Source organism: Eptatretus burgeri, chromosome 5 (genome assembly GCF_056783735.1).
Source record: "Eptatretus burgeri isolate ZD-2024b chromosome 5, Ebu_testis_v1, whole genome shotgun sequence".
Lineage (NCBI taxonomy): Eukaryota > Metazoa > Chordata > Myxini > Myxiniformes > Myxinidae > Eptatretus > Eptatretus burgeri.
This window is the reverse complement of record NC_140965.1, coordinates 31431507-31454105: the sequence shown is the minus strand read 5'-3', so window position 1 is coordinate 31454105 and position 22599 is coordinate 31431507. Positions and strand designations below refer to the sequence as shown.

General features: G+C 41.7%; 1 protein-coding gene across 1 annotated transcript in view; it reads left to right on the top strand.

The window, feature by feature from the left end:
- LOC147026162 (zinc transporter ZIP4-like) overlaps window positions 1-22599 on the top strand; it is a 69945-nt gene that overhangs the window by 12937 nt on the left and 34409 nt on the right. Inside the window, 1 exon segment of the mRNA XM_085883569.1 lies at window positions 20814-21010. Coding sequence (XP_085739695.1) covers window positions 20814-21010 — 197 coding nt within the window.

The following is a 22599-nucleotide window of genomic DNA, read 5'->3' as shown; positions in this document are numbered from 1 at the left end:
GAAAAAAATTAAATCACACCGTGTCGGAAGGAAGTTGTGCAGTGAAGCAACTACACCGCTTAAAAAATGGCCCCGTGGGGGACTGACGGTTACTTCCCCAACAGGCGGGGTGACCTTACTGTCCTGATGAAAATAAACAATAACACAAGAAAAACTATACAACAAACTACTATCGAATGAAACATGGTGCTCAAAGGATTCTTCTTCTTCTTCTTCTTCTTCTTCTTCTTCTTCTTCTTCTTCTTCTTCTTTGACGGACGGATTGAAGGAAGGACGTTAGAGATATTGAAGCGGTTTGCACCAATTAAAATCTATTTTCTTATTTCAAATTTGCTTACTTAGTCCGGCAGATATGTGAAATATTCTGGTAGTTTTGTGCCTTTGATGATACAAGCATGAAATTTGGTACACAGTTAGAGCATACCCTTAGGAAACATTTTGGATATAGGGACATTCCACTGGATGCGACACCGTTTCAATCTTCGGAGGCAGGGGGAAGAAAAAAGCATGGGAAACCTGGAAAGCCTGTGATGAGGTCACTGATGTCACTGCAGCATTCTGTGCCTTGGCTGCCACGCCAACTCCTTCAGCCGTAGATGACCACATGGATGCACTGGAGCGTTTTGTTGTTGTGCTCTATGATCGCACCAGTAGCCAGGAACATGTCAATGAGTGTCGCAAGTATCTGTTCACCCAGAATGGCAGATCAATGGATGCTCTCCCACCAACTCGTGAAGCCCTGAAACAGCACATCAAGAGAGCTACCTACCAAGCCGGCTACTGTTGGGACCAGATGATGGTGTCTACACCAGAGCTCCCATCGCCCAGTGACTGGGGGTGGATTCACACCGATAATGGCTGGGACATATACTGGACAACCCTCCCAGAGGCAACTGAGGCATGTCGGCAACTACTAAGGTGTGGCTGCAAAAAGGGATGCAGAGGACAGTGCAAGTGTGTCAAGGCTGCACTCCAGTGAACAGCTCTATGTCACTGTGGTGGGGAGTGTACAAGAGAGTAGAACTGGGACAAGAGAGATCACAGATGATAATTATGTAACATGTACACATGTATCCATGCATCATAGTAGACTCTGTTACCTGGATCTAGAGGTTCCACTGTATATTTTGACTCTGTAAGTTGATTTTAGGATCAAACAGAAGCACTTCCTCTGAGTTCAAGAGTGTTAAATGAACAACAGTCATTCCATGGTGCTTGATAACAGTTTTTTGAAGAGTTTGTTGTAGAAAACCGTCCAAAAGTGCAAAAATGCACCAAAAAATGACCAAATAAATGGTTTATTCACGCTTTGTCACCTTTATTTGCTATTTCTTATTTGCTAGAATCTATATTTAGTTAAATAAAACCACTGGTATGCTTGTTAAATATAGTTGTATCCACATGTATCCTCCTTGTACAACACAAAATCGGCTATTTTGTAAAATGGCCGCCATTTTGGCTCTGGGAAGAATCTGGAATGTCCCTGTATCCAAAAATCTTTGTAAGATACTGCCCTAGCATTGTGCCAAATTTCATGCTTGTATCACTAAAGGCACATTTTTTTCACATATCTGCCGGACTAACTACAGGTTCACTACTGTAATTCGCTTGAAATTTTACTAGCACACATGAAATGTTTTCTGTGTATTTGATTTTTAAATTATTCATCTTGGGGGCGGGTGCCAAAGGAAGGGGTCCGCCTGGGGTGCCTAATACTCGAGTCTCTTGGTGCGCCTCTGATGATATGGGAACACAGGAATGAGATGAGAATGGCGAACTGGAACAAGCTACGAACACAGGAATGAGACACGAACGATGAACTGGAATGAGACGCCAACTCCTCACTACCTCGTCTTCGAGTTTAGTTTCCCAGCATGCCGAACACTCATTTTTGCCCACCCCCTCTCTTTGAGACATCGTTGACTACATCCATTCATCAGCAAACGGAGGGCAGGGCTATTTGCACAGTTCAACCCCTCCCTGCGCTTGTGCTTTCACACCCCCACGGGAAAATTGTCCTCAGAAGTGTCGATAGTGATCGATGATGATGCACCAAAACAAATCCGCCGCCCCGTTCGCCACCCACCGCCCTCCCCTCGCGATGCCAGTGAGCAGGGGTACCCGGTGTATTTCTCATTTGTTATGCTTTCCTTAGTAGATATCTGTTATCGTCAAAACACTTAGCAAACCCCAAATAAATCTACCCTGGATATCCAACTCAATAATAAATTTGTGCAATTACAAAAATAGGTTGTATGACCTAACCCCATGATTGGTTGGTACCTAACCCCATGAACGTTTTCTGCACAGCCCAAAATTATCAAATTAACACAAATACTGTTCTTCAAAGAAAAGAAAAAAAACTTATTCCAAAAGGTTAGCTGTGAATAAAAATAATCTCAAAACACATGGCGTGAAATCAATATTATCAGAGGTAAGACGAACAAGAATGATTATCCTAAACTTTTGGATGGACAATGGGTTATCTCAAATTATACAGAGATTTCTGATTCCATAAAATATTATTTACTAACATTGGCCTTTCTCTTGCCAATGATATTCCACCAACTCAAAATTTTTTACTGATTATCTGCATAAACCCGATGGTTCTTCATTTTACTTTACACCGACAGATTATTACGAAATTATTAAACACGTAAAGAGCTAAACAATACCACTAGTTGTCGTAGGTTTGACGGACTTCAATTTATCAGTGGTTCAAGCTGTGATTTCCTGTATTTCTTGATCTCTTGTCTTTATATTCAATCTTGCTTTCCTTAACCTCTTCAATCTTAAGGTCACACAAGTTATCCCCATTTTCAAATCGGTGATAAATGGGAAATTCACAATTCCAGACCTATTCCCCATTTTTCCTTGTTTTTCTAAAATCTTTGAAAGACTTGCTCATAACCGTCTTTCCAAGTTGATCTCTAAATTACACCTTCTGAATAACCAACAGTTCAGCTCAAGATCTAAACCGGAAAGGTTTCCGGTTCGGGGTTCGGGGCACGGAGACGACCGATCAGCTCTCGCTTTTAACAGTTAACCTAGGTTAAGTTCCCCGGACCAGATACATTGTGTTTTACCGTTTTATTTTTACCTCCGCCACCGAAAGTGGACAACATTATGTTTTCACCCGTCTGCCTGTCAGTTTGTTTGTCTGTGAACAGGATATCTCAAAATGTTGTGGACAGATTCGGTTGGGAGTGTGTGACACAGCCAAAATGATTAGATTTTGGTGAAGATCCAGATCCACATCGTAGAATTTTTAAAGTGGTTCCTCACCATTGATGGGGCCAAAAACTATAAATATCACTATATCTCAAAAAGTAATGGACAGATTCGGATGAAACTGGTGGACAGATTTGGTATGTGACAAGGAAGTATCGATTCAATTTTGGTGAAGATTCAAATCCGGATTAGAGAATTTTTTGATTTTTAAAAAGTGATTTTTCACCATTATTGAGAGATGGGGCCAAAAACAATATATAGCATGAGAATTCAAAAAGTTGTGGTTGAGTTATGGCAAAACTATGTGGATGTGTTGGTTAGGTGACAAGAACATGTCGATTCAATCCTGATCAGGTCTGGATCCAGATCTGGCCTGGCAGAAGTATGCGTGCAACTGAGTGCTATTCTCGTTGTTCCTGTTTTGCTATTCACATTTTTCATCAACTTTTCTGTCACAAACCATATACTTATTTGTTCAATTGTTTAACTTGCATCAGAAGTTAAGTCGGGCCTTCTGATGAAAGTCGAGTGTGCGTTTACTTGTTATTCCCCTACGTTTTTTTGTGTTGTTAACTTGTTTTGCCCCCTTTATCCCAGGTATTGTTGCTTCTGATCCCTCAGAAAAATCCATTTTCCCTCCTCCCTCAAAAATATCAACCACATATCTCTCCTTCACTCAAACCACCCCCCCGCCCCCCCCCCAAAAAATACACCAACAACCAACATTGGAAAACAAAAAACCTAAATTCTTATCTTCGTGCTCAGTTACTCATTTCCCTATCCCTTCTTCTTTATAATACCCTAAAAACTGAAGCTTCCCTCAATAATGTTTCTCTTCCTTAAAATTAAATATATTCATAACATGAAAAAAAAAACACTTCCAAAATTTATTCCAAAATGCCTTCTGTATGTCTGCTTTGACTGTACTCGATCATGTCTGCCTTTTCTATCCGTCTTTGTCGGTCTGTCTGTCTGTCTGTCTGTCTTTGTCTGCTTTGACTGTACTCCATCAGAAACAACCCTTTCATTCTTATTCTTCTTCATCAAAATCTCTTCCTTTTCTTTTTAACAAGGCTTATTTCCCAAAACCTCCTCACTCTGAAACACTTGGTTCATCCATCCTCTCACTTACAGCAGAACTTTCCTCCATGCCTTCAACCAAAAACATTCTCACCACCACCCCACTCATGAAGTCCGTCACAGGTTATCCAGTCTGGGAATCCTCAGGCATCAATTTTGCAGAGGTTGTGTACACACAACAATCATTTCCCCTTCATGTGCATTCATGGTGTCAAACCCCTCCATGTCAGTACCATCAACACCATTTGCTCAACCCTCGTCCTGCCCCTTCTCAGATTCCCCCTACTTCTCCCCCACTCAAACCCGGTCCTGGTTGCATTGTCCATTTGAAGGAATTTGAAGTCCAGGGTATTTGAAGAAGGTAGGGTTGGGGTGGATTAACGGGGGTAGAAAAGATCGAGGTTTTGGATGGGGGAAGATAAGAGGTGGTGGTGAACAGCTGTTTTTAAGGCCTGGAGGGAAGAAGAGAGTGAGGGAGTTCATTCAAAAGATGGGGAAAAAGAGGAATGAAAGAGTGAAGGTGAGCAGTGATTCGTGATTTTGGTAGTTTTACCAGAAGGGGGTTGTTGGCGGACCTTGAACGCCCTGCGGAAATATGGTGGGGACAAATCGCAGACACAGCAGAGCGGGGGGGGGGGCAAGACTGGAGAGGAGATGGTAGAAGACAGAAATACCAGCAACCTGCCTGTAGTGAGAGAGTGAGAGTGAGAGACCCAAAGACTCAGCCTCATTGCAGGAGATGCCAATGATCCTAAATGCCTTGGTTTCCACAGCGTGAAGCCGAGAAAGGTGGGAGGCAGGAGCACCAGCTCAAAGGGGAGAGCAGTACCCCATCAGGCTGCAGACGAAAGCTTTACATGTGGTCAGGAGCTCAGGTGGGCCGAGGAAGGACTTTGCACGATGGAGGATTCCCAGTTGGCGATTGTCTTTGGAGGCCAGGTTGGAAATGTGGCTTTCCCAGGAAAGGTCATGGCAGATAGTGAGATGCAGTAGCTTGAAAGAAAGGACTTCTTCCAGAGGATTGTTGAGGAAGTGGATGGGGGGGGGAGGGGGGTTCCAAACAGTCCTTTCGGAGAGACATAGTGAGAGTGTGAGATTTGTCTGGATTGAAAGACATTTTCCACGTGTTGGCCCAGTTTGTGATTTTATCCAGATTTGCAGAGGGTGAAGAAGCTGCTGCTTGCCGGTTTGAGGGATGACAGATGGTACGGCAGAGGGTGGAGTCATCAGCAAAGAGATAAAGAGGATAATACAGTGATTCTATCTCATATACAGTGATTTCAATTGTCACCATGCCAATTGGTTGGATGTTGGTACCTCTTTCACCAGCAATGGAACTTCTACAAAAAAACTTCTGTGGCTCCATGGGACTAAATGAATCTGTAAACTTTCCCACCCTGATTTCTCCCAATGGCAAATCCTCCTTTCTGGATTTGGTGATGAACAACATCCCCACCTATGTTTCTTGTTCTTCCTCTGCATCAATTGGCTCATCTGATTATGTGCTTGTGAAGGTCAACATCTCTCTGGCCATTGTCAGAGAACAGCCTCAGCGCCGGCGAGTCTCACAGTTCACTCAGGCAAACTGGCAGGGACTGCGAGCATCCATCACACCAGGACTGGTCTCCAATATCTGTCACCCCTGATATTAATTCAGCCTGGGAATTCAACCACAGAAAGCTGCTCTCTCTTATGCATAGAATCATTCCATCTCGTCTTCAGTTATCTTACCCATCCTCCCACTCTTGGTACTTTGAATCCTGTGGTGAGGCAGTTGCCTTAAACCAACTTGCATTCTCCTCCGGGAAGGCAAACCCACCTGAAGGCAACCTCAGATCATTTCACAAAACCCACAATAATTGTGTGTCTACTCTTAGGAGAACCATAAAATAATATCTGTCCAACCTCAAGAATTTACTTTCAAACATATCTCCCTCCTCTAAAACCTGGTGGCACCTTGTCAAGTCGGTCTCTGGTGTATGATCCCCTTCCATCCTTTCCCTCATGTCAAATGGCACCACAGCCATCTAAGGTCAGGAGAAGGCCAAATGCCTCAATTCTGTGTTTGTTTCCAGATCTTGTGTCACTCACCCCTTTCTTTCTGTACCCACCCTTTCCAATTGTACCCAACTGCTCCCAGACTCTGTATTCTGCACTTGAGAAGACGGACAAGTTTCTGGCAACCCTCAACTCTGACTCTGCAACTGGACCGGACGGCATCAGCTCACGTGTCCTAAAAACCTACTCTGCTGCTCTTGAACATCCTCTATTTCTGCCATTTTCACTGTCGTTTACTCGAGATCTTCTTCAAACTGCTTGGAAATCAGCCAACATCACAGAATTACATACAAAGGTGCAAAAACAGATCCTCTTCACTACAGACCAATTATGTTACTTCAAATCATCAGCAAGGTCATGGAATCCATCATCGTAGCTGACATAAAATCATTCTTTTTCTCCAACAGCCTCATCTCAGATCATCAATTCGGATTCAGACCTGGTCACTCTACCTTGGACATGCTGCTTCGACTCACCAAACAATGGATGGAGGCCCTCAATATCAGACATGAGATCAGGACTGTGTCTTTGGACATATCTCAAGCTTTCGATACAGCCTGGCATCCTGACTTGCTCTCCAAACTCTCTGCCTATGGAATCCAAAGCCAACTCCATTCTTGGTTTGCTGACTTTGTCCACTCTCATAGCCAACATGTGGCAATCAATGGAATCCTTTTTTTCTCCTCTCCCTGTCAAGGCTGGAGTACCTCAAGGCAGTGTTCGAGGCCACATCCTATTCACAATCTCCATTAATGATCTTTCTGACTATCTGGAAAATCCACTTTGTCTTTTTGCTGATGACTCCACCCTACGCCATGAGATCTCAGATATTTCTGATAGACAGGCAGCAGCCTCTTCCCTCATCACACCTTGAAAAAAAATTATCACAAACTGGTCAAACACTTGGAATGTGTCTTTTCACCCTGAGAAATCACACACACTCACTTTCTCTCCAAAAGGACCGTATTGCAAACCTTCCCAGATACTTTCTCAAGAACCTTCTTGAAGAAGTTCAGTCACTCAAACTCTTGGGTCTCATTCTCAGCCATGATCTCTCTTGGGCAAGCCACATTTCAAAGTTGGCATCCAAAGCCAGATTCCGACTGGGCATCTTCCATCATGCAAAGTCCTTCCTTGGCACACCTGAGCTCCTATCTACCTCCAAGGTTTATATCCACAGCTTTATGGAGTACTGCTCTCCATTCTGGGCTGGTGCTCCTGCCTCACACCTTGATCACTCAACTTGATGCCGGAGAAACAAAGGCTATCCATATCACTGAAACCTCTCGTGATGATGCTGAGTCTTTGGGTCTGTCACTTCACCATCCCCTGCAAGACGGTGGTTTCTCTGTCTTCTTCCACCTTTCTGGTCTTGCATCCTCTGCCCTTTCCGTGCTTTGTCTACCCCCCCCACCCCCAGGTTTCTGCAGGACGCACGCGGTCCACCGACAACCCCCTTCCAGTGAAACTGCCAAAATCCAGAACCACTGCTCACCTATACTCATTTTTTTTCTCTTTTCTCCTACCTGCGGAACCACCTTCCACACTCTCTCTAATGTCAATCTTCCCTCAAGGTCTTCAAGACAGCTACTGACCACCATCTCAAATCATCCCCCATCCAAAAATCATGATCTTTTCTGCACCCGTTAAACCACCCCCACCCCTCCCAAAATTTTGCTTCTGTATCCATCTTGTCCTCCCCTACCCCTCATCATTACCTGCATTGCTTTTTGTTTCTGTCCATCTGTTTTCTCCTTCTGCCCTGCTGTTGGCGCTTCCCCCTTCTCATGCTATTCCTTTTGTTATGTTGCGTAGCGATACATTCTATGGTTTCGGTCTTCCACAAGCCTTGACTTTCTATGTATAAAAAAATAAGATAAAACATTCCACTGACATGGCTCTTGTGCAATGAGTTGATAAACTCACCAATGCGGGTTGTAACAAAATGCCGACCGCTAGCGTTTTCATTGATCTGCTGAAAGCCTTCAACACAACTGACCGCCGCATTATCTTATCTAAGCTTAAATTTTATGGTATCAGGGGTATTGCTCTGCAATGATTCACTCCTTATCTGAGTAAACGTCAACAATTTACAATTTACGACTGTTAATAAACTGTGATTGCAGGTGGAAAGCCATATTGCATGGTTTCCACAGGGCTCCATCCTTGGTCCTCTCCTTTTTCTCCTGTATGGACTTACATTCTTCTTCCTCTCACCTTTTACAATTTATAGTTTTTTGTGGATGATACCACGATTATATACTTCACTCCAATTCAAATTAGGATTTCTGAGTCATTACCTTATTTATTTATTTTTTGAAGCAATGTCGAGGCTCATATAAGAGCAAACACACAGAATGGACAGTATAACAAAAGAAGCAGGAGACAAGAGAGGTGGAAAGGGAAGGACAAAACAGTGTGGAACCTAAAACGCCAAACTAAATACGGTTTCCTACTGGTTCAAAGCCAACAAATTTTCTTTAAACCTTAATTAAACCAACTACATGCTATTTTCAATTCAAATAAATCGAAGAACAGCACAAACCTTATTGAAATTGATAATATCTGCATTAATAAGGTTTACTCCGCTAAATTTTAGGAGTCATCGTTGATGCATTGATGATAAACTCACGTGGTCTGACCACATTTCCTTCATCACGAAAACGGTTTCTCGTAACACAGGTGTTTCATCTAGAATACGTTCATTTCTACCCTCAATCAGTTTAATTTCTGTTTGTAATGCTCCAGTTTTACCTTCCCTCATCTCTATTATAATACCAAGCTTGCACACTAAAAACTCGGCTCGCCGTCACACGATCCCGAGGAAATTGCTGTGGCACTTAACAGACATGCCGACAATGTTTGGGAAGTCTTGGCGTTCCATAGTACCACTTGCATTTTGCACAATGCGTATTTTTGTCATTCCCCGTGTACGGTCTGTCGTCTGCTACCAGCTATGTTGTACTGCTATCCCGTGCATGTGCACGGGTATCGCTAGTCTATCTATAATTCCAGCAGTGTGTGTGTGTGTGTGTGTGTGTGTGTGTGTGTGTGTGTGTGTGTGTGTGTGACCGCTGTTTCTCGACAACCACTGGTCCGATCTAATTGAAACTTGCCAGGTATCTTGCTGGGGCCCTGTGGATGTGACTTTTCAAGGTTTGATATTAATCGGACAAGTGTTTCCCAAGTTATGGCCATTTATTTACCAAACCAATGACAGGACACGGTGCTATGACATCACAATTGACGTCACAATTTTTCTTCTTCGTTTGATATGACGTCACAATTGACGCTGGGGACCTGAGTATGTGCCTTTTCAAGGTTTGATATTGTTCTTCTTCATCCGTTTCAGCTGTTTCCCAAGTGTTTCCCAAACCAATGACAGGACACGTTGCTGCAGCCATTTATTTACTAAGCCAATGACAGGACACGTTGCTGCGTAGGCGTGGCCGATGGGGAAAGGGCGCCATTTAGTTACCGTGGCAGAGGAGTGGCAATGGTCAATGGCAGCGAATGTCATGGCAAGCAAAGACAGGGAGGGAAACTTGATTTTAATTAACTGTGTGTGTATAAGTATCACAGCAGTTGTTACTTCAATGAAAGCGATAATTCGTGGAATGCATGTGAACATTCCATACGGGCACGCACCACTTCCGGATGGTGATGACTCACTGTATTCTAATAATTTCTCGATTTCTTATGTGCATTTATAGATAAACACAATGCCCCAATCCAGTCATCGTTTACGAGAGCGAATAAACGGCCTGTGTGGTTGTTTGTAAGATTTTTTTTTTTGCACGTGCGGCCACGCACGTATGGCCACGCATGTACGGGCATGCAAGAGTGAAGGAATTGCCTGTGTGGTCGCTATTTGTGGCACGCGGTTTGAATTTTTTTTTTTTTTTGCACGTATGGCCACGCATGTACGGGCACGCACTAGTTTATCATAATATTGATATGGGCATGCACCAGCAACAATAAGCTTCATTCACTCATTGTCAATCAAAAAAGAACCTTGAGCATTTGTGCCTTCTCATCCTCAAGATGACACTGCACCTCTTTTCGTTAGACTTAACACACCGACTCTTAATGACATTAACAAATTGCACACACAGGGATATTCATGTACAAGTATGTCCATAATCTTCTTCCCTGTACTTTCTCCTCTTACTTCACCTCAATACACGACACAAACACTTATCGCACCAGATACTGCAACAATTTGTTCTTATCCTACACTCGCACGTCATACTCCATGAAAAGAATTCGATTTTATGATCCTCGTCTTTGGCACACAATTGATGGAACCAGTGAAAGCCTAACCGTTTGTGACCAGATTCAAATCTTCCTTCAAGAACTTTCTCATATCCCAATATGTAGTATGCACAAGTAGATAGTGGACAAAGGAAATAGAAACACCAATGTAAAGTCACTTAATAGGATATTGGGCCACCCTGTGTGGCTAGCACAACCTGTATGCACCAAAGCATAGAGTCCACAAGTGCCTGGAATTCTGCAGGAGAGATGCGGCACCATTCTTCCATGAGAACGTCAAGCAACTTACACCTCTTTGATGGAGATGGAAAACGCTGTCTCGGGCGTCATTCCAGAATATCCCATAAATGCTCAATTGGGTTTAGACATGGTGACTGAGAAGACCAGGACACATGGATAACATCAGTGTCATGCTTATCAAACCATTGGGTGACCACAATGCTCTGTGGATGGGGGCATTGTCATCTTGGAACACACTCCTCCCATCAGGAAAGAAATGCTGCAACATGAGGTGAGGTGAAGTTGATCACTCAGTACCATTAAGTAGCGATTGGCATTGACCTTGTCTTTTAAGGCAACGGCTGCATCCAAATCATGCCAGGAAAATGCCTCCAACAACATTACAAAACCACCATAACCCTTCACTGTTGGAACCAAGCACTTAGGGTTGTAGAGTTATTTAGGTTTCCACCACATATGCACCTATCTGTTTGTCAAGAACATGGTGAAGGACGATTCATCTGACCATATCACATTTCTCCACTGCTTAGTAGTCCATTACCTGTGCTCTTTGCACCACTGGACTCGCAAATGTGCATTGCCAGGTGCAATGATCAGTTTGTGCACTGTAACCAGGTTATGGTATCCCGCTCTGTGGAGTTCTTGGCAGACCATTTATGATGTAACTGGCTGTCTGCGCCCCAGGTTGAAATTTACAGTCAATTGATCTGTAGTTGTTTGCTTTCTTTGCTTTGCACTTCAAATTAATGCACAGATATCACGATTCTGGAGTATGCGCTTCCACCCACTGTTGCCCTTTGCTGATGATGTCTTTCCCTCTGAGTTCCATGCCGACATCACCTGAGACACTTTTGCTTGTGAAATATCAGCAAATTGAGCTTAGTCACTGAAGCTCCTGCCAAATGCACCCCAACAATCATCCCTCTTTCATTCACTGAGGTCTCCTCTTGCAGCCATGCGAGTAATAAATCTAGGCAACCAGGCCTGCACAGCATTTATATACATGACCCTAAGCATGCTGGGATGTTATATGCTGGGAATAAGGGTGATTTTTGATATATAGGTGCCTTCGTTATGACGTCATAATTACATACATAGAATGCAATCCCATTAGAATGAAAAATTTTGAGGGTCAACTGGGGATGAATTGGTTGGCAGAAAAAAAATTGATGACGAAATCGCTCATGTGGTTCAGCAGCAACATTAAAAAATAAAAAACATTCTAAAATCTTCTCCGAAATGGCTGAACATATCGAAGCAAAACTTTACGGGTATGACCACCATCCAAGAGGAACAAAATGTTCCCACACTATGACATCACAGGTCATATTGAATTCGCCCTAAAACCTTTTAAAATGTTCTTCTTCAGAACAGCTGGACAGATCGAGTGGAAACTTCACACACATGTTCCCCAAGCCTTGGGGATACCAGGGTGTTCACAAATAATTGATAGGTTTCATGGTCTGGCAGCCATATTGGATTGAACGAAAATCTTTAAAAGATGATTTCTCTTGAACCGCTTCATCGATTGACGTGCATCAGCAATTATAAAGGGGCAATTCTAGTTATATCTCTTATTAATAATTACGTAACACACCAGTACACAAACACCACACAAAACCAGTCCTGGCGAGGGTCTGCAATCTCTGACTGCTCTTTCTTGTTATGTTTTCTTTTGCTCATAGTCTTTCTCATAGTTTTCTGAATGCCATCTTGAAAAGGGGCCTCGAAAATGGGGTTGGGTAACATTTTTGTTACAAGTTGGCAACATATGTGGGGTAAATATGGCATCCTTCCTGGTTCAGGAAAACATTGTTGCCACCCTAGGAACAGATATTAAGTGCCTTTTAAACGAGGAATTATAAGGGCACACCATAATCATTATATTTCAATCCAGAGTAATTGTATTTTTTAATTTCCCAATAACAATGTAATGTTCCTTATGCCAGCACACATGGTAACATATTTTATGCATAGACATATACATATACATACATATGGGTTTAATATGGCTTTAAATTGTTTACTTTATGCCAAGGAAGCCTGGTGTTGGCTTAGTGGTTAGGGTGGTGGCTTGGGATCCCAGGGTCCTGAGTTCAAGCCCCGTTGGCTGCTGAATTAACACCAGGGGGTTGACTCAGCCTGTCATCCTTCCGAGGTCGGCGAAATGAGTGCCAGTGTACTGGTCCCGGTGTATGCCCCGGTTAGAATAGGTGTACCATATCCCTGTGTGTCGTAAGAGGCGACCAGGGTTGGTGTCAGGAAGGGCATCCGGCCATAAAAAAAAAACATTGCCTCAAGAAAAAAAAGCCAAACCCCTGCACAGCAGGGAAAAATGGCTGTAAAAACGGTCATTTTTTTTTTTTTTACTTTATGCCAAGGGATTTCCCATACAAAATGAACACAAATGAGTTCAATGCAACAATCTAAAACATAACTGCTCTGGCCTTTCAGAGGCTATCAGGCTAGTCACTATGCTAATCAGGCTAGTCACTATGCTAATCAGGCTAGTCACTATGCTAATCAGGCTAGTCATGATTAGAGCCATTGTTGTAGGGGTTTTGGCACGATTCATGACATTTGCTAGCTTTTGTACACTTTAGTTTGATCCTCTTGCAAAAATATTGTCCTATTCTACACTGATGTCCAGATGGTGTACATCCACAAGTCATGATGTCCACAAACTCAACAGAAAGTCTTTATTTGGTCAACAGTAGAGGCAGTAGCTTGTCTTGATTAAGGTATCAACCATATGTTACTGGACTAGGAAGTTCTAGATTTGACACCCTCGAGTCCTGCCACACTAATGCTTGGCAGTGTGTTCAGCGAATGTGCAGAAGTAGGACATCATGGGTTGGTGGCAGATTTTCTAGTCTGCACTTGCCCTTTAGTAACTACATAGGTGTATCTTAGATTGTGAATTGACTTTGTGTCTCCTGGTTCATATAGTAGACATACAAACTCCTCATATCTGGCCAGCACATGTGCATCTGGTGTGTGTTCTACCCTTAGCTGCGAAAGAAGGTCGAGATCCTTCCAGAAGATCTTCCAAGCTGACTTATTTGAGGTTCCAGAAAACTGGCTTGTGGTGTCACACCCCGTGATGCCATGAAAACCCAACAGTTGTGGACATCAGCTGATCCTGCAGGGAAGAATTAGCATTGATTCCTGTGGAATGAGGGACTGCACAAAGTCAGCTTGTCCACCAAGGGACCTCTTCATTTTGTTTCTAAACTTTAGTCTCTCCAGGTGATCGACCACCCATCTAAATGCAAATGTTGAAATCCATTTCAAGAAAATGAGTATATCTCTCCCATATTGTGGTGAGTGTGGAGATATCTCTTTTCCTTAGCCCTCTTTGAACTTCCTCCATCACATTTTTGAAGCAGATCTCAGAAGGATGATCTTCATCATCACCTTCACTGAAATTTTCTGGTACTTCCTCATGAAAAGTGTGGAGCATTGAAGATGATACTTCCCTTATGATGCAACTATGAGATCACTAACCACTGGCCACTGCTAAAAGGCATCTCAGAGTGGTATCTTGTTATCCGATATGCAGTATTTTGTTTGAAGCATTAAATGTAGCTATGTTCCTCAACTTTTTGCAAGTCTTTTCCACTTGACAAAAAATATTAATGCTCGGTACCTTTCAGGTGACGCAGAAAGCTAAAATTTTGCATGCCGACAGACATCGAAGCCGATACACTGGGAACAATCACAAAACTGACAGAAAGCATCCGTAAATGAAAATATATCCAGAAATAAGTGCAGCCCTGTGCTCACTGCAGGTGAGCGACCCGAGACAATGTGGACAATGGGAGGTCATGCTGCAACTGCTGCTATTTGTTATGTACCTATGGATGAAGCATGGTTCATTTTGCTTGCAATGTGTAAGCCTACCCCACTAATGTGTATATATATGTATATATATATATATATATATATATATATATATATATATATATATATATATACATATATACATATATACATATATATATATATACATATATACATATATATACATATATATATATATACATATATACATATATATACATATACATATATATATATACATATATATATATACATATATATATATATATATATATATATATATATATATATATATAGTCTCGTATACATTGTTGTGGTTCTCGGAACAGCATGCATCCAACAGATAGTGGTTCCAAGACAGTTATTCCATTAATATGCCTGTTGTTAGTCCCTTCCCTTTTGTCTAGCCGGACAACAGGGGCGTGCATTGCGAGGATCTCATAGCTATGTTTGCTTACATCATTTCTTCTTCATTTCATTTCTAACTTCATTCCTACTCTTCTTTTCTGATTATTCCTGAGGTATATCTGAGCCACGTGTGCCCTTCACTATGAGATGGGTCCTCAGCAAAGGCCAAGCAGGCATGACACCCACACCCCTCCATAGAAAACACAGCCTGCCAAATGCACACGCAGTGGTAATTTCCACCCACTGGACAGGAAACGCACTCAACACGACGCCCACGCTGCACGGAACACGTACCGAGGAGACGGAAGAAACAGCACCTTAGAAAGGGCGCTCAAACACCACATGAGCATCGACAGCACAGAGCTCCCATCCTCAAGCGATCCCTCAATTGAGGCAGATAATAGAAAGGCAACATCACGCCATGGAGTACTGCACCACAGAGCATCTCCCCCCCAAAAGTATTGGTGGCGCATTCGGGCAAGCATGCAAAGGTACCGATAGACCATAGCCTCAACTCCTCTCCTGTCTTGGTTCAATTCCTCTTCATCGGGTTTTCTGTGTCTGTGCGCGTGCGTGTGCGTGTGTGTCCTGGCGACTGTCTATATAAGTAAGCCTGCAGAAGATTGTTATTATTATTTTCGGGTTAGGTCTGCTCTGCATTTGCTTTCATAAGTTGCTTGCTTATTGTCGCACCACACCTTTCTTCCCTATCTCTGCTTGCACAGCCCAATAAATCTATTGATTGTACCACATACCCTTCCTCGCCTGCTTGTAAATAAATAATTATTAGAAATGTTCCCTGCTCGTTTTTGTCTTTTCCTTCATTAGTCCAGCATGGTCTGAATCCTAGATGAGCCGGGATTTTAATCCCAACGATCCGTTCCTTTTAGCCGGTACATCCTTGGCAGTGTCGCTCGGCTGCATCTGATTTGGTAAAGTGATCCGGTTCAGACAACGCATAAGTGTTCGGGGTGAACACCGAGGGGGTGTTCATTTTTGACAAGTAATTAAATCACGTGATTAATTGGTAACCCAGTTCACCCATAGACGGGAGGACCCTAGGTCACGCAGTTCAGTTATTGGGATACACAGTGAGTTAAGGGACCCACCGCGTCACGGATTTATCCGTGTGAGATGGCCTACAATTCTGGGAAGTCTGGTGGGAGCTGAGATAGCTTTCACCCCTCGTGGTCTTCCCACCTGACCCCCGGCCCACAATGATATATATATATATACATACATACATACATATATATATACATACATATATATACATACATATATATACATACATACATACATACATATATATTTACCTCTGCCACCGAAGGTGGACGGAGGTTGTGTTTTCACCTGTTTGTTTATCTGTGATCAGGATATCTCAAAAAGTTATGGACAGATTTCGCCAGAACTTGGTGGACAGGTTGGGAGTGTATGTGACAAGGATGAATTTATTAGATGTTGGTGACAATCTGCATCTGGATCTGGATACTAGAATTTAAAAGTGATTTTTCACCATTGAGAGATAGGGCCAAAGATGATATATATAGCACGTTATCTCAAAAAGTTGTGGACGGACTCGGACAAGAACATGTGAATTAGATTTTAGTGAAGGTCCGAACAGAAGGGATAAAGAGCGGACAGTATGGAACAATAGACTGTCTACTACCAAAGAAGGCCATACTCAAAAACTGCAACATGAGAATTACCAGATTGTCCACAGCCTGGATAGATTAGAAAAATGTTTTTGATGGTGTCCCACATTCGAGAATGATAAAATGCATGCAGGCATACAAGATCAAACCTCCAAATACTGATTACACTGATTACGAAGGCAATGGAAACTCAATGCATCCAAACAATGTACCTGCCAAAACTAGATGGAGGTCATGGCCTGTGGAACCCAACAAAATGTACAGAGTGACAACTAACTGTAGAATTGTTCGAGTACATGAAAAATTCAACAGACTGCAGAATCCAATTTGTATGCAAACATGAAAACAGCAAACCAGAGAAGGTATCCCTAACCCACCGGCGGGACAGAGTCAATCGGACAGGTATAGGTTCTGCAAGGTAGAAACAGCAAGCACGAGTCACCACCTCTCGCAAATGTAAAAATACTCGTGTCAGAACACACAAAGGCGCAACAAAGCATGCAGAGTCATCCGATTGTACATCTGCAAAATATTCAATGTCCCAGTTACAGAAAATCAATGGAAACATGAACCAAAAGCAATAATTGAAAACAAGGAAGAAACACTCACTTACGACATCATGATCCCACCAAGTGTGAACAAAGAAAACAAAGCATTGTGACCGGATATAGTACTGAGGTCCAAAAAAGAAAATAAGGCATTACTAATTGAGGTGTTAATTAAAGTGTCAGTACCTCGTGATTTTGGGCCTAAACAATGCAAAAGTAAAAGAGACCAAATACCAAGATTTCAAAAATGAATTAAAAAGTTCTTGGAAGCTGAAGAGCACCAAAATTGTACCATTGATTATAATTCGAGCAAAGGGAATGATACAGAAGAACCTTACGTCGATCTTTGAACACCATCCTTGGGAATATTACTACAAATGAACTGCAGTGATATGATGGCCGAGGCTCAGTGACGATCCTGAAAAAAGATCCCTCGGCACAAAACTCTGAGAACTATGAAACTTCACAACTTAGCCCACGAGTGGAGATCTTTCACCAAAACGAATGTGAATACTTTGAGTCCAAGGAGGACTTTGCTCCACCTTCTAAAACCCACAAATGAGTCATTCCCTCTGAAATCCCCAAATTTAAGAAAATGTTCCCAGTTGACCCCCCTCAGATTTACTTTAAACTTTCATAAAATAGTTCCCAGGTATCAAAATGAAGCTGTGTAAAATTTTAGGTCCATAGATGCGGTCAACTCTGAGATATTGAGGGTTGAAAATGTGGTTGTGGCCCTATTTTTATGGTCGTTGCGAGCATCACAAAATGAACGGCAACTTTTAAACTCCCACAACTTTCTAAATATTAATGCTAGAGCCTTGAAATTTTCAGAGATTATTCTTCTATAACTCCTCTGTAAGAAAGAAACATAAAACGGAGTATACCTCTATTAAATTTTATGACCTGATCAGTTGAAATCCAGAAAAAAATGTTGGTTTTGTATGAAGACCCAACTTTGAGACCCCATATATTTTTATTGACCCATCTCAGAAGCTTGAATTTTTTTTCATGTAATAACTGTATGATAGTAGTATTCAAATACATGTTTACTTTTCTTAATCAGTAATATATAATACAGTCATGATCCCTCAAAAATTGAAGATTTTCATTTTTCCCCAAAATTCAGGTGAGGATTGCAAATACGGTATATGACAAGGTATACCACTTCAAATTGTTCACCATTGGAAAGAGCATATTCAAGTTTACAAAAGTGTCAAATATCAAAGTGGTATATATTTATAAAATATATTTGCTATTTTTTTTTCAACTGTTGTTAACACAGTTGTGAATACATGAAGTGTGTGCATGGTGTGGGCACCATGGTAATCATGAATGATTCGTTCTATGATTCAAATTAATAATACAAAAATATATCACATACTGCAATAACAATGTAATAAAACATTTAACGTAAATGATTTGAATAGGTCCTTGATCTGGTTTTCCAAGTCAGGTGTGAGCTTGTACTGCCTCCCAGTTGACGTTAGGGGAGCATCAATAACTTTCATCACATGGACCAAAGGAACCCAACAAATGTCCTCCCTTGAATGTAACTATATACACTGCTGACATCAGCAGATCAGCCACGATTCCTGAGTTCTATTTTTAGCCCCAGCCAGATGAGTAAAGCTCTTGCTATTTACAAATGAGAAACAAAGAATTATAAATTCAAATTTCAAATTTCAAAGTATTGTGTTCATGGTATCCTAATAGCAGATGATATGTATGTACATTGTATATACATGTACTACACATATGTACTACATATAAAAGGACTGTTCATTAAATAACACACACAATGCGCACATCACTGGCAAAACATCATTATTCAAATATTTTTAAAATATTGATAGAAACATTATACCACTTTGATTTGACACTTTTGTAAACTTAAATATGCTTTTCCAATGGTGAACAATTTGAAGTGGTATACCTTGTCATATACCATATTTGCAATCCTCACCTGAATTTCGGGGGAAAATGAAAATTTTCAATTTTTGTGGGATCATGACTGTATTATATATGACTGATAAAGAAAAGTAAACATGTATTTGAATACTACAACCATACAGTTATTACCTGAAAAAAAATGCAAGCTTCTGGAATGGGTCAATAAAAATATATGCGGTCTCAAAGTTGGGTCTTCATTCAAAACCAACATTTTTTTTTCTGGATTTCAACTGATCAGGTCATAAAATTTAAAAGAGGTATACTCCGTTTTATGTTTGTTTCTTACAGAGGAGTTATAGAAGAATAATCTCTGAAAATTTCAAGGCTCCAGCATTAATATTTAAAAAGTTGTGGGAGTTTAAAAGTAGCCGTTCATTTTGTGATGCTCGCAATGACCATAAAAATAGGGCCACAACCACATTTTCAACCCTCAATATCTCGGAGTTGACCGCATCTATGGACCTAAAATTTTACGCAGCTTCATTTTGATACCTGGGAACTATTTTATGAAAGTTTAAAGTAATTCCGAGGGGTTCAACTGGGAGGCTTCTGGTGATATGACTCAAATGGAAATAACAAACAATAACACACAAACACACACACAGTTATAAAGATGAGAAATGAGAGTGATCCCACACAGTAGCAAGTCTATTAGTAATGAATTTGTAGAGATAATTTCAACAAAGGTTTAAAGCATTCACCTTAAACACATAACACAACCACGTTGACAGTGAAGCACCAACCCATATAGGAGACTCCATTGGCATATAGACAAAGATCAAAAGGAGAAATATTTGAGCAATCTGAGACCTCAGGTTGTCTACTCAGTTTATCCTGGGCACCAGTTTTTGGGCAGGAAGAAAGGAGATTATGTGGGGCGAACAAAAGTCACTCTTACAGTTTCGGATCGTCTGTTAGGAGTAACTGTCCTATAAAATGTTTATGTTGTCCACCTTCTCTGAACAATTATTTTCTGCTGCACTGCCATTCACTTGTTGTGGATATTTCTTTCCTTCACTGTCTTTCACTCTTCAGGTCCTCTTGCGCAAGTATAAGATCGACCAACTTCACATAAATGTGGATTCCTTGCAAATTTTCCTGTTACATTTCGACAAGCCATGCAGAGAGCTCCATGCATGTTTCTTACTCTGAAAGCCTGAAACAGTGCCATTCCCTGACCAGAGCATTCTGAAGTCTATGGTTTGAAGAAAGCTTACATCATGCACGGCGTCATTACATTGCAGTGATTTTGACCTGACTCAGAATTTACTTGTGTACATGTTACACGTAAGATTGCACACTGACATAAATGTTTGTGTTGAGGAACAATCCTGTAAATATGTGGAGGCGTACATCTGGTTTAGGACATATATATAAAACTAAGAATCTAATCACAGCACGACATTGCAGTTCTAAACTCAGCTTAAGATTGCCTATTATGTGATTTATCAAGTGCATTGCTTGATATATTCATCACTATGTCTCTTTAGCTTTTTCTTTATCTTTCTCATCCCTTCCACAGTATATGGCTATGGCACAATAGCAGTTGTCGTCGTTTGCTGCTGTTCGTTCACAGGAGCGAGCATCTTGCTGTGCTCTTACCGTAAATCTTCCACGGGGACCACAATCATCTCCATGACCTCTCCAGTACTGCAGTTTGCTATTGGTCTTGCCATTGGCTGTCTCACTGGAGATGCTATATTACACCTTATCCCACAGGTGGCTGATTGTCTGTCTGCATTTACTATTATCTTCCTGACAAAATGCCTCAAACATCTTGTTTGGTGGTTTTAAAGAATGTTTTAACCCCGTATCAACCATGTAGTGGGTTTACACAGCACTAGTTGCAACTGCACTGTCAAATTGTTACAATGGCTATCAGTGCAATGTACTGTCATGAGCTTGGGGGGTTTTCACCACATGATCGCAACCTTGGGGGCTTGGGGTCTGATGGAACAGATCGTCATGGTTCAGTCACAGTAACACAGCCAAATGGTTCTGATTTTTTTTTCCGACGGTGAGCGCCAATTGCATGCGATAACATTTTAACACAACAGTGTGGTCGACTGTTTTACGTGGGTGTGCAAGAGCCAAGGAAATCCTGGGACATCCTAGCTGTGTAATATTGTCTATTTTATTAATCATCCCACAAGTTATATGACTTAGTGATACACAGACGTGCACAGTAAGTACCCGGAATGTCGATAAAAACAAACAGAATTAAGGAGGAGAGGAGATTGGGACCATACTCTGTGCAGAGAATTGGTGCTGCCTGAGCAGGCTCCTTGGCTATTGGGCACAATCCTGGATGGGTCGCCACTCCGACACAGTATACCAGCATGCTGGCACTCATTTTGCCGACCTCGGAAGGATGACACGTTGAGTTAACCCCACCTGGTATTAATTCAACAGCTGAGCGGGATTTGAACTCAGGACCCTAGGATCCGAAGGCCACCACCCCTAACCATTAAGCCAACACCAGGCGTAACAGAATTAAATGTACTTCAAATTAACCTTCAAGTTTAAATCACAATGGAAAACATCAATCTTATAAAGTAGTTGATTAAATCCATCTTCAAAAATGAAGGTACCACCAGCGAGTGTACGTACAAATAACCATCGTTTCATTATGCCATGTTTATCGGCATTCCATGCAGTAGCTTGGAACACAGAAATGGGCGCAAGCACTCATGCTGCCCACATGCTCAGTTTGCACTATATAATGGGCTGCATGTTTCACTTAGATAATTATCGATACCGCTCGTTTGATCATCATGTTCATATCATAACATCCATCCCAAAATGAAAAGCCTAATCTGGATGGCATCGAAAGAATGTGAATGGTTTCAAATCCGCCATCATGGAAAAGTCTATTGTTTAACAGAGAGAGTCAGGGCTGGGTGGGGGGTACCAATTTTGTAACATGTACCACGACACATCTTCAGGAACACATCTTGGTTTTAAAATAATAATAATACCATTCCTTTTGTGCCGTAAAGGCACACAGCACTGTCAAGGCATTTTCATCAGTAAAGAGTACAGCCCTGGAGAGGTCACCACTCTGACACAGGTTCTCCCAAAAGGTTGTTACCCAGTACACTGGTACTCATTTCACCAACCTCAGAAGGATGACAGGCTGAGTCAACCCCTCCTGGTGTGAATTCAACAGTTGACGGGGGTTCAAACGCAGGACGCTAAGGTCCCAAGCCAGCCACCTTAAAGGCCCTGTCACACCTTGACGTTTTAGCCAACGTATGCCGATTTTTGAATTTTTTTTCTAAAACGCCGGCACACGTTGAATACGTTAT